At 37.9% G+C, this 13,936-nt stretch overlaps 1 protein-coding gene and 1 long non-coding RNA gene across 6 annotated transcripts in view; one reads left to right on the top strand and one right to left on the bottom strand.

Moving 5' to 3' along the window:
- Positions 1-13,936, top strand: part of RGS17 (regulator of G protein signaling 17) — a 70,132-nt gene that overhangs the window by 39,824 nt on the left and 16,372 nt on the right. Inside the window, exon 1 of one of the 3 annotated variants that reach the window (XM_064413364.1) lies at positions 2,784-2,917. The exons of 1 other annotated variant lie outside the window; for it this stretch is intronic. In XM_064413364.1, coding sequence (XP_064269434.1) covers positions 2,799-2,917 — 119 coding nt within the window. In that variant the 5' untranslated portion in view covers positions 2,784-2,798. Of the gene's footprint in view, positions 1-2,783; positions 2,918-13,936 lie in introns of those variants that run through there. One more of the 3 variants, XM_064413365.1, reaches the window with a different exon arrangement.
- Positions 983-13,936, bottom strand: part of LOC135296696 (uncharacterized) — a 34,579-nt gene continuing 21,625 nt past the window's right edge. The window contains exons 3-4 of one of the 3 annotated variants that reach the window (XR_010358705.1): positions 11,831-11,939; positions 983-2,793 (exon numbers count right to left, since the gene is read on the bottom strand). This is a non-coding gene — a long non-coding RNA (uncharacterized LOC135296696). Of the gene's footprint in view, positions 2,794-2,910; positions 10,605-11,830; positions 11,940-13,936 lie in introns of those variants that run through there. The other 2 variants (XR_010358704.1, XR_010358703.1) reach the window with 2 other exon arrangements.

Here is a 13,936-nt window from a genome sequence, read left to right as displayed (position 1 = left end):
GTTATAACATAGCAAAGCAAGCAGTTCTGCTCAAAAGACTGGCTAGACTGGCTCTGAGCAACCTTGGAGGAAGCCATTTCTCCTGAAATGCTCTACAATGGGGAGCCGTATTTCCTCACAATTCTGTGTCCTGCCAAACTTGCAAACCTCTGAACCAGTTGGCCATGGTAGTTCATACCAAAAGATGAATGCTGGAGACTTTTCTGTGGTTGAGGTTGCTGGTCAGGATGAAAGGTGTGAACCATTCCCGTGAAACCCCACTTCTGACTGTCCCTCTCTGCCATACTGTGTGTATAGGCAACTGCAGTTGCAGATTTTACCTTTCTGCAGCTGCATTAAAAAAAATCCCACCCATTTCACCATCACTTGCTGACAGTGTGAGCAGGAATTAAAGAAAGTGGTCCCCACATTGTTTTTGCCTGCCTGATGTTCAGTGTTCTCCCCTGCTCTGTTCAAGAGCTCACATCTTCCTAAGGTAAATGAGAAAGTCACTTGAAGCAAGTTAAACCTATTTTTTTTCCTTTTCCCTCCAGATTAAATTTCAATCATGCCTATTCTTTTATCAAATTCACCAGGTCCCCGTACAAATGCTGCTTCCAACACAGAGAAGGGGGACAGCTCAGGTGAGGGAATGAGTGACTGGGAGCTGTGCAGGAGAAAACAGAGAGGGATATTTATTTTAGTGGCAGCAGCATCTTGCGGTGTGCTAAAGTTTTTGTGAAACTACAGCAAAGTCATTGACGGTCATTATCAGGTCTGAATGGATAACCTTCATCCTGTCCCCTTTATTTATAGTACCACATATTCTAGCCATAGTACATATAGCTAAAATGGTAAAAAAAATGCTTGACTTCAGGTACACAGGTGGAATCAATGGGATTACAGCCCAACAAATCCCTAAATATGGATAACTTACTGGTTTCTGAAACTAATAAATTTTGTTTTTTGTTTTTTTTGTTGTACAAACATTTATAGAATGACTATCTTACTTAAAAGAAACAAACATTCCATTTGAAAATATCTGGCTTTAATTCCTTTAACCACAGTCATTGCATTTGCTGAAAAAAATACCAATTCACAGCATGACAGAGCTATCTATGAAATAATTTAAATGCAACATGCACAGTCAGCAGAAGTTCTGCATTGTAATTTGGAGAAAAAAGACTTCATACTGTCACTTACTCTCTGAGCTACATATTATGCTTCAACAATTTCTCTTCCTTCCTGTCTATTGAAAAAATATGGGCAGTTATCCAGTTACATCAGAGCATCCCTTTCTAACCCCAGATGTTTGCATTTGACATGAAAAAGAAAAAAAAAAAAAAGGTGTGGGGTTTTTTTGCATGTCGTTTTAATTTTCAAGAGCAGCTATAAACCATAAGCCATATCAATGGCATAAGCAGGTGCAACTACCAGTGATAGTTAAATGGTTTTTCATTGTTTGATTTGACCGAACACTACAGAAATTACTTGATTCTGTTCAGTGACAGTATGCATGGAAAAGGTAGCTATGCAAGAAGCCAAAATAACCACCAACCTTGAGTTTTAGAGCATGGGTTTGAGTTCTGAAGCTTAGTATCCTTGCTGGGTGTGGTTGTGTGTAAGCTGTCTGGAAGGACACTATTGCAGAATAAAAACCGCAGGAGTTTTGGCTTTAGAGTTTCATGTGAATGATAACTCTCACACTGCTGTTTGAGTGCATGTAGAAGAAGTGGCATGTCTCTTATTTGTGTGTACATGATATACCCAGGTGGCAAATCAATCAGACTTTGCCTTTCCCCAGCCCTCCTGGTTGTAGCAGGATGCCCAGGGAGTGTGGAGCACAGGGCATGCTGCTCACACCAGGCTATCTCTACCCGCTTCTGTTTTAAACTAAAAAGGCAAAAGTACCAAATTTTATTCTAATTTATATGTTTGTACTAGCCATTACTCTGGGAAACTTAAAGTTGTTGTAGAAAGATGTGAGCCATTAGAAGGATCCTGACATCTAAGTCTTCCTAAATAATGTAACTTATCAGTAAATGTTTAACTTCTTTTGAAGACTAGATAATGCATGGTACACTACTTCCAGCTGCATGTTTTAAGTCACTGGGAGGAAAAAAATCTTGTTTATTAAAATCTAAGGAAAACTGGCAATGAGCAAAGAACATCTGTGACCAGAAAATAGTCTCAAAGGTGGAAAAGTATTTTATAAATACATATTTAGTATTAATTTTATTTATGAAGAATAACTCTTTAAGTAGCAAGCCTCTCAGTTATGACATAGAAAAATCTTGGCCCTTACCAGACAGCTGGTCTCAATATAATATCAATTATGTTGGTCCAGCATAGACTGAAGTCAAAGAAGTTTAAAAAATCAGTTTCCGACTCACGTTGAAGGTGAATAACCATCCTGCTGTACTTTTGGCTGTATATTTAGCACAATGGAAACAGCTGTGATAGTCCTATGGTAAGGAACAAGGCAATCTCTCCCGAGTGCTACAAAAGCTGTATGGCTTGCTGTTAAAAACCCTCGTAATAAACAGCTCTTTGAGTCCAGCCTAAGCAGTAAGAACGGGCATGATTCAGCAGCACAGGAGCATCAGTGTGTCACTGAGATGTGCTCTTCTGGAAACTGCTTTTAACACAGTGGAACTGTTCCTTGGCTGGCTCAGTTGATGGTCACGTGCTTTTGTTGCCATGTGCTGGGAGAAGCAGTTGCTGTAGAAATGTGAATGTAATTTATGACGGCCTGTAGTAATTCTGTACATCTCTTATGTCTGTGTTCTTATAGCCACTTGGGCACTGAAGTAGCTGAAATGAGAAAGAGGCAGCAGTCACAAAATGAAGGAACATCAGCTGTGTCTCAAGCACCTGGAAACCAAAGGCCCAACAACACATGTTGCTTTTGTTGGTGCTGTTGCTGCAGCTGTTCATGGTATGTTCTGTAGTATATTTGCTTCCATATCCACCACAGGTAAACAATGAGAATGGAAAGCACTGGGAATATGTTGACTTCTGGGAGAGGAGACACAATTTAACTTTTCACTTAAAAACTTGATTTAAATATTCCCTGATTTGGTTGGACAGCTTGTGATGGGGAAAAAGAAAGAATAGTAAATTCAAGCTATATTTATCCTACTTAAGCCATGACTAAATGAGAAAATTTCAGCTGTAAAACTTGTATTTGTGAGTGAGAGACTCAATAATTGATATTTTATAGCTTGCATTCAAAACATTTTTTTTTCCTGTTTGTATTTTTGATAGTGCAGTTCTCTGCATTCAGGAGAATAAAAGGGAGATGGTCATAAATGTGAACATGTTATTACTAATATAAGAGGTAATATAAATAATAATAGAAATTCTGTAAATCTGAAAGCATGAGCCTTAAATTCCACTTTTAAATGGAGTGGCATAATTTTAGCGGCTGCTTGTCCCTTCCTCAACAAAGTATTGACTTGTAAAGTCAAAGATTTAAAGTCAGTTTCAAAAATAGCTTTAAATTCTCAGTGTCTTGAGATGCATCAGATCTTTATTTTTTATTTTTATGAACATAGTATTGAAATATAAGGTAAATGACATGCAGTACTGTTCAGAGCCTGTGCATCATATTAACCAGACAGTTCAGGTTTTTTGAAGTCACCATTCCTCTGTGTATCTGTGTTATTTTCACTTCAATCACCCATCTGGCACCAGTCTAAAACCAGAGGCTATTTGCTCCAGTATATTTAAAAATACATACCAGTATATATGCACTAGGGATAGTTTTTTTTTCCAAGATACTGCCACATCCTGGAGGCAGTGGTGGGGTGGGCCTGCCTTGGCTGATATTTCCAGTTTCACCTGAAGGCAGAGTGTATTTGGAGCAAGGATGAGCCAGAGCTCATGTTTTACCAAGTAACTTTGTAACTTTGTGATGTTCAATCATATTGAGAAATAGGTGGAAGTGTATTAAACAGGAAGTAGAGAGGGTGTTCTGTCATTTTTCTTTCTGCTCTGGGACAAGGGCACAATATCAGCTATGCTGTTACAGTCCAGAGATTCATTTACTTCAGTATCCTGTTTCAGGAAGTGCCTTTTATCAGATACCACAAGATAAGGAAAAAACAAGTAGATCTCCTCAAACTACCCACAGTAAAACACCTCACAACTACTATCAATCTGCAACTTAGGGATTTCCTGGCCCAGAGTTGCTTTTTGTGTTGTTTATAGACCTTGGTGGAATTTTCTTTCCTTAATTTCTGGCAAACCATTTTCTGAAGTGACTTCCTAAACTCATCTAAAGTTTTGTCACCCAGGGTTTCCTCTAGCAATGAATTCTACCATGGGCCTGTGTACTCCCTTTTATTTGTGTTAACCTACTAGAAATTAATTTCATTTGATTCTTCCTTGTTCTTATGTGAAGAACAGTGACTAATCATTCCCAGGATGGTCAAGACTTTACAGAGCTCTCTCATATCTCCCTTCACCTGTTTTGCCTTCCACAGTCTTCTCTATTTTAATCTCTGTGATACAGAAACTGACCCAGACCATGATTTATCCTTATCTGTCCTATTTACCTTGTGTCTCTCTATGTACCTTTCTACTATTTCCTGTCTGAGATGTGTGACTAGATCTTTTTTGTTGAGACATGGGTGCACCATGTTTTGTGTTTGCTCCTGAGTTTTGTTACTAATTCCTAGCACTCTGCTTATTTTTTAACAGCCCCAGAGATGATGTTTTCATGGAATTATCCATCCTGAATACAACATCTCTTTCCTGAATGAAAATAAAGCCCACCATTGTCCATGTGCAGCTAGGGTTGGCTTTTACCTTGCATGTTAGAATATAAATAATATTCATATAATATCAATGATATTCATATAATATCAATAGTGTTAATATAATATCAATAGTATTCAATAAAATATCCATCTAATTTCTAAAACTTAATGACCACTGATTTCATTTTTTAAGCATGTTGCTACTCAAGAAAACTTAAATTTATAAATTATACTCTAGTTTGAAGCTGTTGTGACCCTTGGAGTGCCTCCAGTCCTTAGAAGGCAATACCATTATCTATGTAAACAGCTTATGCACATTAAACTTAAATTAGAGTAATTATTGATTTAAAACATAGGATGAACCTTCAGCTGCTCTATTAATTGTTTTTACTGTCTTTCAGGGTTTTTCAGGGCTTGAGGTTGGGATTTTTCTTTGCAAAGTAGATTAGACAGAGCATGGAGAAGTCCTGTTATCTAGTTTTCAAGATTAAGTCAAATAAGTGATCAAAGGAACAGTTACATCACTCATGTTTGCTAAAATCAAAAAGACAGAAAAGGCGATGTAATAAGTATTTTCTAGCTTTAACTTCTGAGATCCTGTAATAGAAATTCCATTAGAGGAAAGATGGGACAAAACCTTGAAAAATGTAGTATGAAATGTTTCAGAAACTCAGTTAAAATTAAGTAACTGATTGTGATGCCCAATTTAATAATAACTTTTAAAAAGTAACTAACTTTATTATTCTCTCATATATAGGGGATTCTAGCTAATTAATTCTCTAGGGTAGTTCTCTGTAATAGAAAAGCCTAATCAACAGTTGTAACAGGTTCTCTGGACCTAATGTAATTACCTGCTTTCCCTAGTTTCACAGGTCTTTGTATTTGAGTAACATTAATTTCTCAAGAGATACCTGTCTGGAAATGTTGCTTGATTCATTAATGGGGAAGACAATGTTCTATCAAGATTAGAATTTTCTTCTGTTTTTCCACCTATATGTGACAGATGATAGTTCTTACATCACTAAACGCTTATTGCTTCAACTTCTTCACTATTCACAGAAGTGGGAGGAGTATGTGCAGATTTTATTAAAAAATGTTCCCTTCTTGCTGTTCAAAGAGCTAGTTCAGTAGTTTGTGCATCCAAATAAATCTTGATAATTCTGAAAATATCTTTTGTGAATCATGTGGTACTTTTTTTCTTCTGTTCTACCCCATGTTAAAATCAGAATAGTCATTAAGTCTTCTGTTTGCACAACAGCATAGGCAAATATTCACACCTTTGCTTGGGGAAATGCTATCTTGCCTGATAGACACTTGTCAAGAGCAAAAAATTAGATAAATTATTTGGTACATCTTATTAAAACCCTCTTTTAAATTATTTTTCTCTAATATATCTTTCTTAAAGATAACAACTATTTGAAGAACTTCTCTACTGTTATGAAATAATCCTTGTCGGTACTTCAGCCCCAGGCAGATGCTTAATCACTCTTCAGCAGCAGGACAAAGAGAATCAGAAAAGTGAAAGTGATCAGAAAGTGACAAAACTCTTCCATTGAGATAAAGAGTTTAATTGATAAAGCAAAGCTGTGTGCACAAGTAAAGCAAAACAAAAAATTCATTCACAGCTTCCCATCAAACTCTTCCATTGAGATAAAGAGTTTAGTTGATAAAGCAAAGCTGTGTGCACAAGTAAAACAAAACAAAAAATTCATTCACAGCTTCCCATCAGTTCAGCCATGTCGTGGAAAGCATGGTCCTTCACATGTTACAGTGACTTGAGGAAACAGATGCTACAACTCTCAACCTCCATCCTTCCTTTTTCTTCCTCAGCTTTTATTGCTGATCCCAATGTCATATGATATGGAATATCCCTTTGGCCAGTTGTGGTCAGCTGTCCCAGCTGTGTCTCCTCACAGCTTCTTATGCATCCCCAGCCAGGGACAAGCCCACTGTCAAAGCAATGTGAGAAACAGAGAAATCCTTGATGCTGTTCAGTGCTCAGCAGCAGCTATAACATTAATATGTTATCAACACTGCTTTGGTCAAAAATCCATAACATAGCGCTATAAGGATCCCTGTGAAGAAAATTAACTCCATCCCAGCCACTCAGTACACCTATTGGCACTGATAATCATCAGGACAGTAAATTGCTCAGTTTACAGGGACAAAGCAAGACTCATTACCAAGGTTTGCTCAGATTAAAACAGAATGGAGATTAACAGGACTATTAAAATGGCTATTTTACTTGAATAAGTATGTTCATGACGTTGCCCTGACTAGTTTAAGCTCTGGACTTGTTTCTGAGTACAAGCAGTCAAGGAAACACTCGTCCTTGTCAGTGGAAAAAAATAAAGCTCTTCTGAACCTCCCAACAGGAAACGCTTGTCCCCTTACAGCAGAAGCAGATGATACATCCCTGTGAATACCTTTTATAGACCTACCTCTCTTCACTGACCAGACATAGACCTTAGGCGCTCATTTCAGGAAGACTGCCTAATTAAAGTAGCTAACAGACAAGTACCAGTCATGTACTTATTGTCCTGGACTGAATCACCCCATGTCTTAAGCTTCTGCAGAGCTCCATTTCAATAGAGGACAGAAGAATGTGCTTCTTTATGAGGCATCATTTCAATTACTTGGGCAGCCTGAGACTTGCAAAATTTGCAGTGTCTTCTAACATGACATTCTATATTTTCCTCAATTACGCTTTCTCCAGAGAGTCACCCATTTAGTACTTAGAGCTGTGACTTTATAGTTTTGAGTTCAGTTTGACAAGGTTAGAGGAGTAAGCCTACTATTTCTCCTCCCCAACCTTATTTAGAAATCCATTACTCCAGTTTCCTGAGCAGACATAAAACTAATTGTTTTCTTGCAAGCACTTGTAAATTACATCCTTCAAAAAAACTCTTCAGGCACTAGCATAGGGAGGTTGGCTTTTCTGCCAGTTTTACTTTGCTTTCTCCTTTGTCTCCTACCCAGAGCAGGAGTCATAACTTTTTATTCCCTCTTTCATAAGGTGCTCAGTGAATTTGAAAACTGTGGGACACTGATGCCCAATAATCTGTCTCCTTTTACTGTACACAGAAGGCTGAGAAGGGGTCTGACATCTACCCCACAAGAGACCTTAGCAGTATGGCAGTCTGGGGGATGTGAAAAGGCTTCCAGGCGATAAGTGAAGAAGATCACTTAGCTTCACCTGTAGCTCAATTGAAGTGAGTGAGCTGAAATGCCTTTACTCAGAAATATAACCATTAAAACTGCTGAAGACTTATGGAAGAGAGTTTCCCACACACATAAGATCCCAGGGAAGATAGGATATTTGCCATCTTGGCAATAAACAAGAGTTGCTCTTGGCAAGAAGCCTCCTCAGTTCTTATAACTTGCCTATGACTGCTGTTAGTTACTCTGAAATTTCTTCTTGATGATGTTGTTACACAAATATTTTTCTTTATTAAAGGGAACATTTTCCTTGCAAGAGTTTCACAGTTTACTCAGGCCTACAATAAAATATTTCTGTCACTTGTGCCATATATATGAAATGGCAGACACAGTTCTAAGAACAATTTTAAATTGCATTAATACTGGTTGTCTATGGGGTTCAGAGTGCTCTAAATGAAAAAAAAAAAAAGAAACCAAAAAACCCCCACTTTTTTTCTTTTTTTTTCTTTTTGTACTTCCCACCTCTATAGTACTGTGAGAAGAATAACACTTTCTTGGCATATTCAATCTTAGTTTCTTATCAAAAAATTGTATCAAGGCTTTGCATGAGTCTATACAAGATTATTTCTGGGGGCTACAGACATGGCTCCTTTACTTCATTTACCTGTGGTAGAAAGTTTGAAGGACAGAGAAGCAAAGAAATGATGGAAACAAAAAAATTTAATGCAATATGTTATAGCCACATGTTCATAAGTATGTTGAAAACAAAACCCATATCCTATTTCCCATGCCTGTCTGCAGCAGAACTTTTGGACTAGGAGCAGAGTAGAGGTGGACTGGTACAAAACAGTCACCCAGGCTCCAGGATTTTGTAAAGCTTCCGGAAGAAAAGAAAATCTTTATCTTTGAAACAAAAGCACTGATTTTGAAACATGTATTTTGGTTTTTAATTTTGTTTCTAATTCTTCTTTTCCTCCCTGAGCACATAGGACAACACATCTGAAACTCAATTCTCTGTGTTTTACCTTTTCAAAACATCACATCTGTAAAAAGTGAATATGGATATGGAAAAGTACATCAGGAATTTTTTTTACTCTAGTGCAGGATACAGAAGTGCAGGTTACTGTACTCTATTTTACTGAAATAGAAGGTGATATTTTTAAAAATATTTAATAGGAAAAGATGTTCCAATTTGAGCCTTTTTATACTTTAAAATAACACAGAACACTGTTACATTTTTACCACTTGCTATTGCAGAGGTCAAAGATGAAAACATTCCATCTCTTTCCTGGAGAATAATTTATTCTGAGGGAGAGAAGGCTTAGGAACTTGTGCTTTGTGCAACTATGGGACAGTATCATCTGATTATCAGAGTGCAATGGGCAGTACTGGTGCTTTCTTAGGAAAGTCGCCCCAGTTCTTTGATGAGTAGTATTTACAGCTGGATAAAATCCATCATCTGTCTTGTCACACAAGCTACTGAACATGATATTAATGAAAATCAGTCTTAAATCACCTTGTCTTTAAATCTACATATCCTCAGTGCTGAACCCATGAGAGAAAGCTGGCAGACATTCCTATTGTTGATGGAATGCACCATGGGGTGAATGTGGACTGAGGATTTAAATATCTAGTCCTCAGAATTGGGCCTCTCGAGGTGCCTTGAGACACTTAAAATAAAAGTATTAAATTCTCAGCATTTGTAAAAATAATCAGAATACACACTAAAAATAAATAGCTTGTCAAGTTGGTTTTTTCCATACTTCTGTATGTTAACAGTGCTTATTAAATACTATCCAAGTAAAGCACTTCTTTTCCCTTTAAAGCAAAAGAAAATGATGATTTCTAAATTTAAAAAAAAAAAAAATCAGAGCAGGGAAGCATGTCTTCCTAATAAGTATGAAATTTAATAAGCTCTTTCTCCTTTACAATTAAGACAGGGGAAGTGATTTTGCTGGAAATTTATGGAAGTTTAGGTCTTCAGGGCATGCTGGAGACAGGTGGCTCTGTGCATGCTGGTTTACACAACTCTCCTAGGGCAACACTGCCTGACTTGCCAACCTCTGGGCTTGCACCCTTCTGTGACGCTGGTCCAGATTGTCAGTGTTACCCTAATAATTCCTGGAAGCCTGCTCTCTCCTTGAGCCAGGCCACAAATTTACCTCATATGGGATTCAACACACAGCTTATGTCAAAGCTCCAGAGCTGGCAAGTAAAGGCAGGTTTGACCACTTCTTGCACCTCCCTGTGAAGCAGATGTGAAATGCTGCCTTTTCAAAAGAGGGGGGCACGTTTCTCTGGCACAAGGTGTAAAGGTAGGTAGGCTCACAGATATGATAACTGCTCCTAACTACTAGTCTATAATTTTTCCTGCATCTGCTTCTAGAGAGTAAGATGTGAATGCAGGAAAACAAGATGTTATTAGCAAACCAAAAGGACTTTCAAAATAGCATCAACAAAAACCAAAAAATTAATGTAAAAACAACTAAAGGAAGCTCACAGTTAACCTATTCAATGTTATGAGAACGTGCCTTGGTCACTATGGAGCCCTCTTCTGAATAAATCAAGTATATCTCACCTCCCAGCATAAAAAAGCAGCTAAAAAATCCCTTAATGCACCAGCTTTTCTCTTCTTCCTTTCTCCTTCTCAGCCTCTTGCCATCTACCTCCAAATTTCTGTTGGAGCACAAGCTCTTGCACAACCTTGGAGTAGGAGCAAGGAGAGTGAGCCACCAGTTCTTACAGCAGAAAGGGGTTTCCACAGGAAATTTGCCAAGAAGTAGATTTGATGCAGGCCATTGCTTTCTGGGACATGTAAAGTAAATTAAAATCATGTCCTTCTCTGGGAGAAAGCTGTAAGCTATACACTGTATTTATTTTGGCAAGTGGTGCAAAGGACTAATCACTAGGGCGCTGCCAGTCTACCATGAAATCATGGTGGAAGAACAAAGATACACAAGACACTACACAGATGTTCAGCATGTATAAATAATTCTGAATTAGTTTCCAACCAAGAACCCAGGCTTGAAAAAACATTTAACATTGTAAACTAGTCCATGAAAACTGATAATTGTTTCTATTTTCAAAGGTATGAGGAAAACTTGTTTCTCCCCATAATAAAATAATAAAAATAGAAGACTAATGCGAAGAGTGGAGCAACAGCTTCTTCTGCAGCTGCTCTGTTAACTTTCATCACAAGCCAGTGGTAGAATCCTCATTAACATCAAAATCAGCCCTGGGCTTTCTGTGCCAAGATTTCCTAGTATCAGGATTTTATTTTTAATAATTTAAACTTTGAAAGTTCATTTCATTTTGAGGAACAGATGGATGCTCATGTGTTTACTGATATTTTTCCCCATCTGTGATAACACAAGCAGGTTAGAAAATGAGTAGACTGTAAACATAATAGACTAGCAAATTTTAAATAAATGTTTCTGAAAATTCACAAATAAAATGCAGATTCCTTTGTGCGTAGTACTACTAAGATACAAATCCCTGATCAGTCTAACTGCACAAAATAGTCCTATTTCAAGCAAACATTTCTGTAAAGAAAATTACAGTGAAAAAAAATCAGAACTGCAGTTCTTCTAAATTGAAGAATAAATACATGCTGAGAGGGGATTTGGGATTACACAAGGCTCATTCTAATTCAGTGGTGCAAAAGATACCAACAGCAGCTCCTTAGAAGGAGAGAGCAGACTAAATGTAGTTAACTTTAGAACATGATCTTGATTCTGTCCTGGCACAGCACACAAGAGTGTACTCAGGGACAACTGCTCTTGAGGAGACTGGAGGGAGAGAAAGCAGTGGCAGAATTACTTCCACTGGTGAAAAGCAGCTTGATGCCTCCTCTGAGGCTGTTTAAGAGATGGATTACTTCAGAACATCAGTGTCTTGGCTCTCCCTCACCCCTCATACCCGTTTCCCACCTGCCTGCACCAAAATGCTGTTCATCTTGGTGTCTGTGGAGCACTGGCTGGAGGAAGATCCATAATGTCATGACAGATTTTCTGTCACCAGAGCACAGCTTGACTGTTGCTGTGGAGAAAATAAAAAAAACATAAGGAGTGCTGAGAATGCCTAAGCCCAGCTTATGCTGTGAATTACAGATATTAGGGGTTTGGAACCTTTGAAATCTCCCCTAACAGGGTTTGGGCTGCTTTTGGTTTTCTTATGACAAATTTGCAATTAGATAATTACTCAAAGATTCATTAACTCAGAAGTCCATGGAAAACCACATAAACAGAGAAGCATGAAAGGTCACAATGGGTCTGAGATCAAAACATCACCTGAAGCAAGGCATGTTGATAGATGGTGACATTTTAAAGGTGTCAAAGTCCCCTTGCAGACCCTCTGAACTTTATTAATTGTGAAATAAAAACTTTAATATTAATATTCAACATGCAAAAACAATAACAAAACACCCTTATCCAACTTAAACACACCGACAGTGTCTATACCACTGAGTAAATTAAGCAGGGCCAGGGTCTAATGGGCTATAGTCAGCCTGTACAGTAAATTGTTAGCAAGTGTTAACTTCCTGGCAGAGATTTGGCCAGTGCCAAAGTGCGTTCCCAGCCAGTGAAACTTTCTACCAGGTTGTGGTAGAAACCCTGGCTTGGGTATGGGCTTTGGTTGTGCCAGTCAACCTCAGGACACCCCCAGAACATTTTATCTGCAAGAATGAATGCAGCCTATAGTTCCAAGTCAAAAATGAAAAAAAATTAGGCTACTAAAATCTGTCAGCAGCAGAATTTCCGTCTTGCATAGATTTATTTTTTAACTGTGCATAATTCCAAATCAGTTAAAATTCCAGTTAAAACAGGAATAAATGTCTAGTGCTTTAAAGAGAAAAAATTAGAATATTTCATGGAAATGAGTCTGAACCTCTAGTAGGAAGCACTTATTAGATGGAGATCCTCTCACTAGAAAAGTGGGTCAGACATTCATTATGTGAGTCAGAAAGGCAAAGGAGATATGAGTCTTGTCTAGTCACCCTTAATAATTCCATAGCACATGTATTTGTCTAGATGGCAGCTCTGGTTCTTCTGAAATACCTGGTTGAAGGCCGGATACTGGCAGATGCTGAGCACCCATTGAGAAGGAATGGATAATTTCAGTTCTTGTTGACATCCATGCTGAAAGTTCTTCCTAGCTGAGGGCCTTGTCTTACAAAATTTGGAAACCAGCACCAACAAAACAAATGTCTGTAATATACACAGACTGGCATGGAGGGTCTCAATGCTGTTTGTTATCTGGAAGAATGTAAAGTGAATCCCCCATCTTACTTGACTGTGATGTGGATAAGCGTCAACTAGTTTAGTCCAGGCTAATTTCACAAAATATGGTGTTCATAAACATCATAGTAGGAACTATCCTTTGACATTTCCTAAAGCTCTCTTTCACTGGATTACTTTGCAACACCTTATGAAAAGAAAAATATTAATTTAGTATGAATGTTCCTAGGCATCCCTTCCCATTTGGAAACTACATCTAAATCTGTGGAATCTATCTACATTACCAAAGTAGTGACCCTATTCAAGCTCAATTCTTTACTGTTGCTCCTACTTTAATATCTGAAAACCAAGAATAATAAAGAAAAAGCCACTACAGAAACTGAGACTAGGCTCATTTATCAGAATTAGTTGGGACCAGTAGGTTTGCTTGCTAGTGATTTGGAGAACTTCTATCCATCTAGCTACCCTTTGAAGGGATAAAATTTCTTTGAACAGTACAGAACTGCCACTTTTAATTGTCTCAAATATATGAAGGAATTGCTTGCAAAATAGCTGTAGCCAGGAGTAAGGATGCTGCAGATTGTCTAGTAATTAAATGTATCCATCATGCAAGATGGAATATGAATGGTAATGTTATTCTGAAGGAAGGAATGAAGCTGACAGCCAGACTAGCAATCTGTTGGGTGACCTGACAAGAGAAATACATCCTTGAGTTGAATATTGCCTGAAGCAGAAACCATATTTAAACTAATGGAAGAAAGCTAGAGTAACTCCTCTAGAAATCATTGGTAAGCAAAC

The sequence above is a fragment of the Passer domesticus genome, chromosome 3, assembly GCF_036417665.1.
Source record: "Passer domesticus isolate bPasDom1 chromosome 3, bPasDom1.hap1, whole genome shotgun sequence".
NCBI classification, from domain to species: Eukaryota; Metazoa; Chordata; class Aves; order Passeriformes; family Passeridae; genus Passer; species Passer domesticus.
Note: the sequence above shows the minus strand (reverse complement) of the source record. Positions and strands in the feature narration are given on the sequence as shown.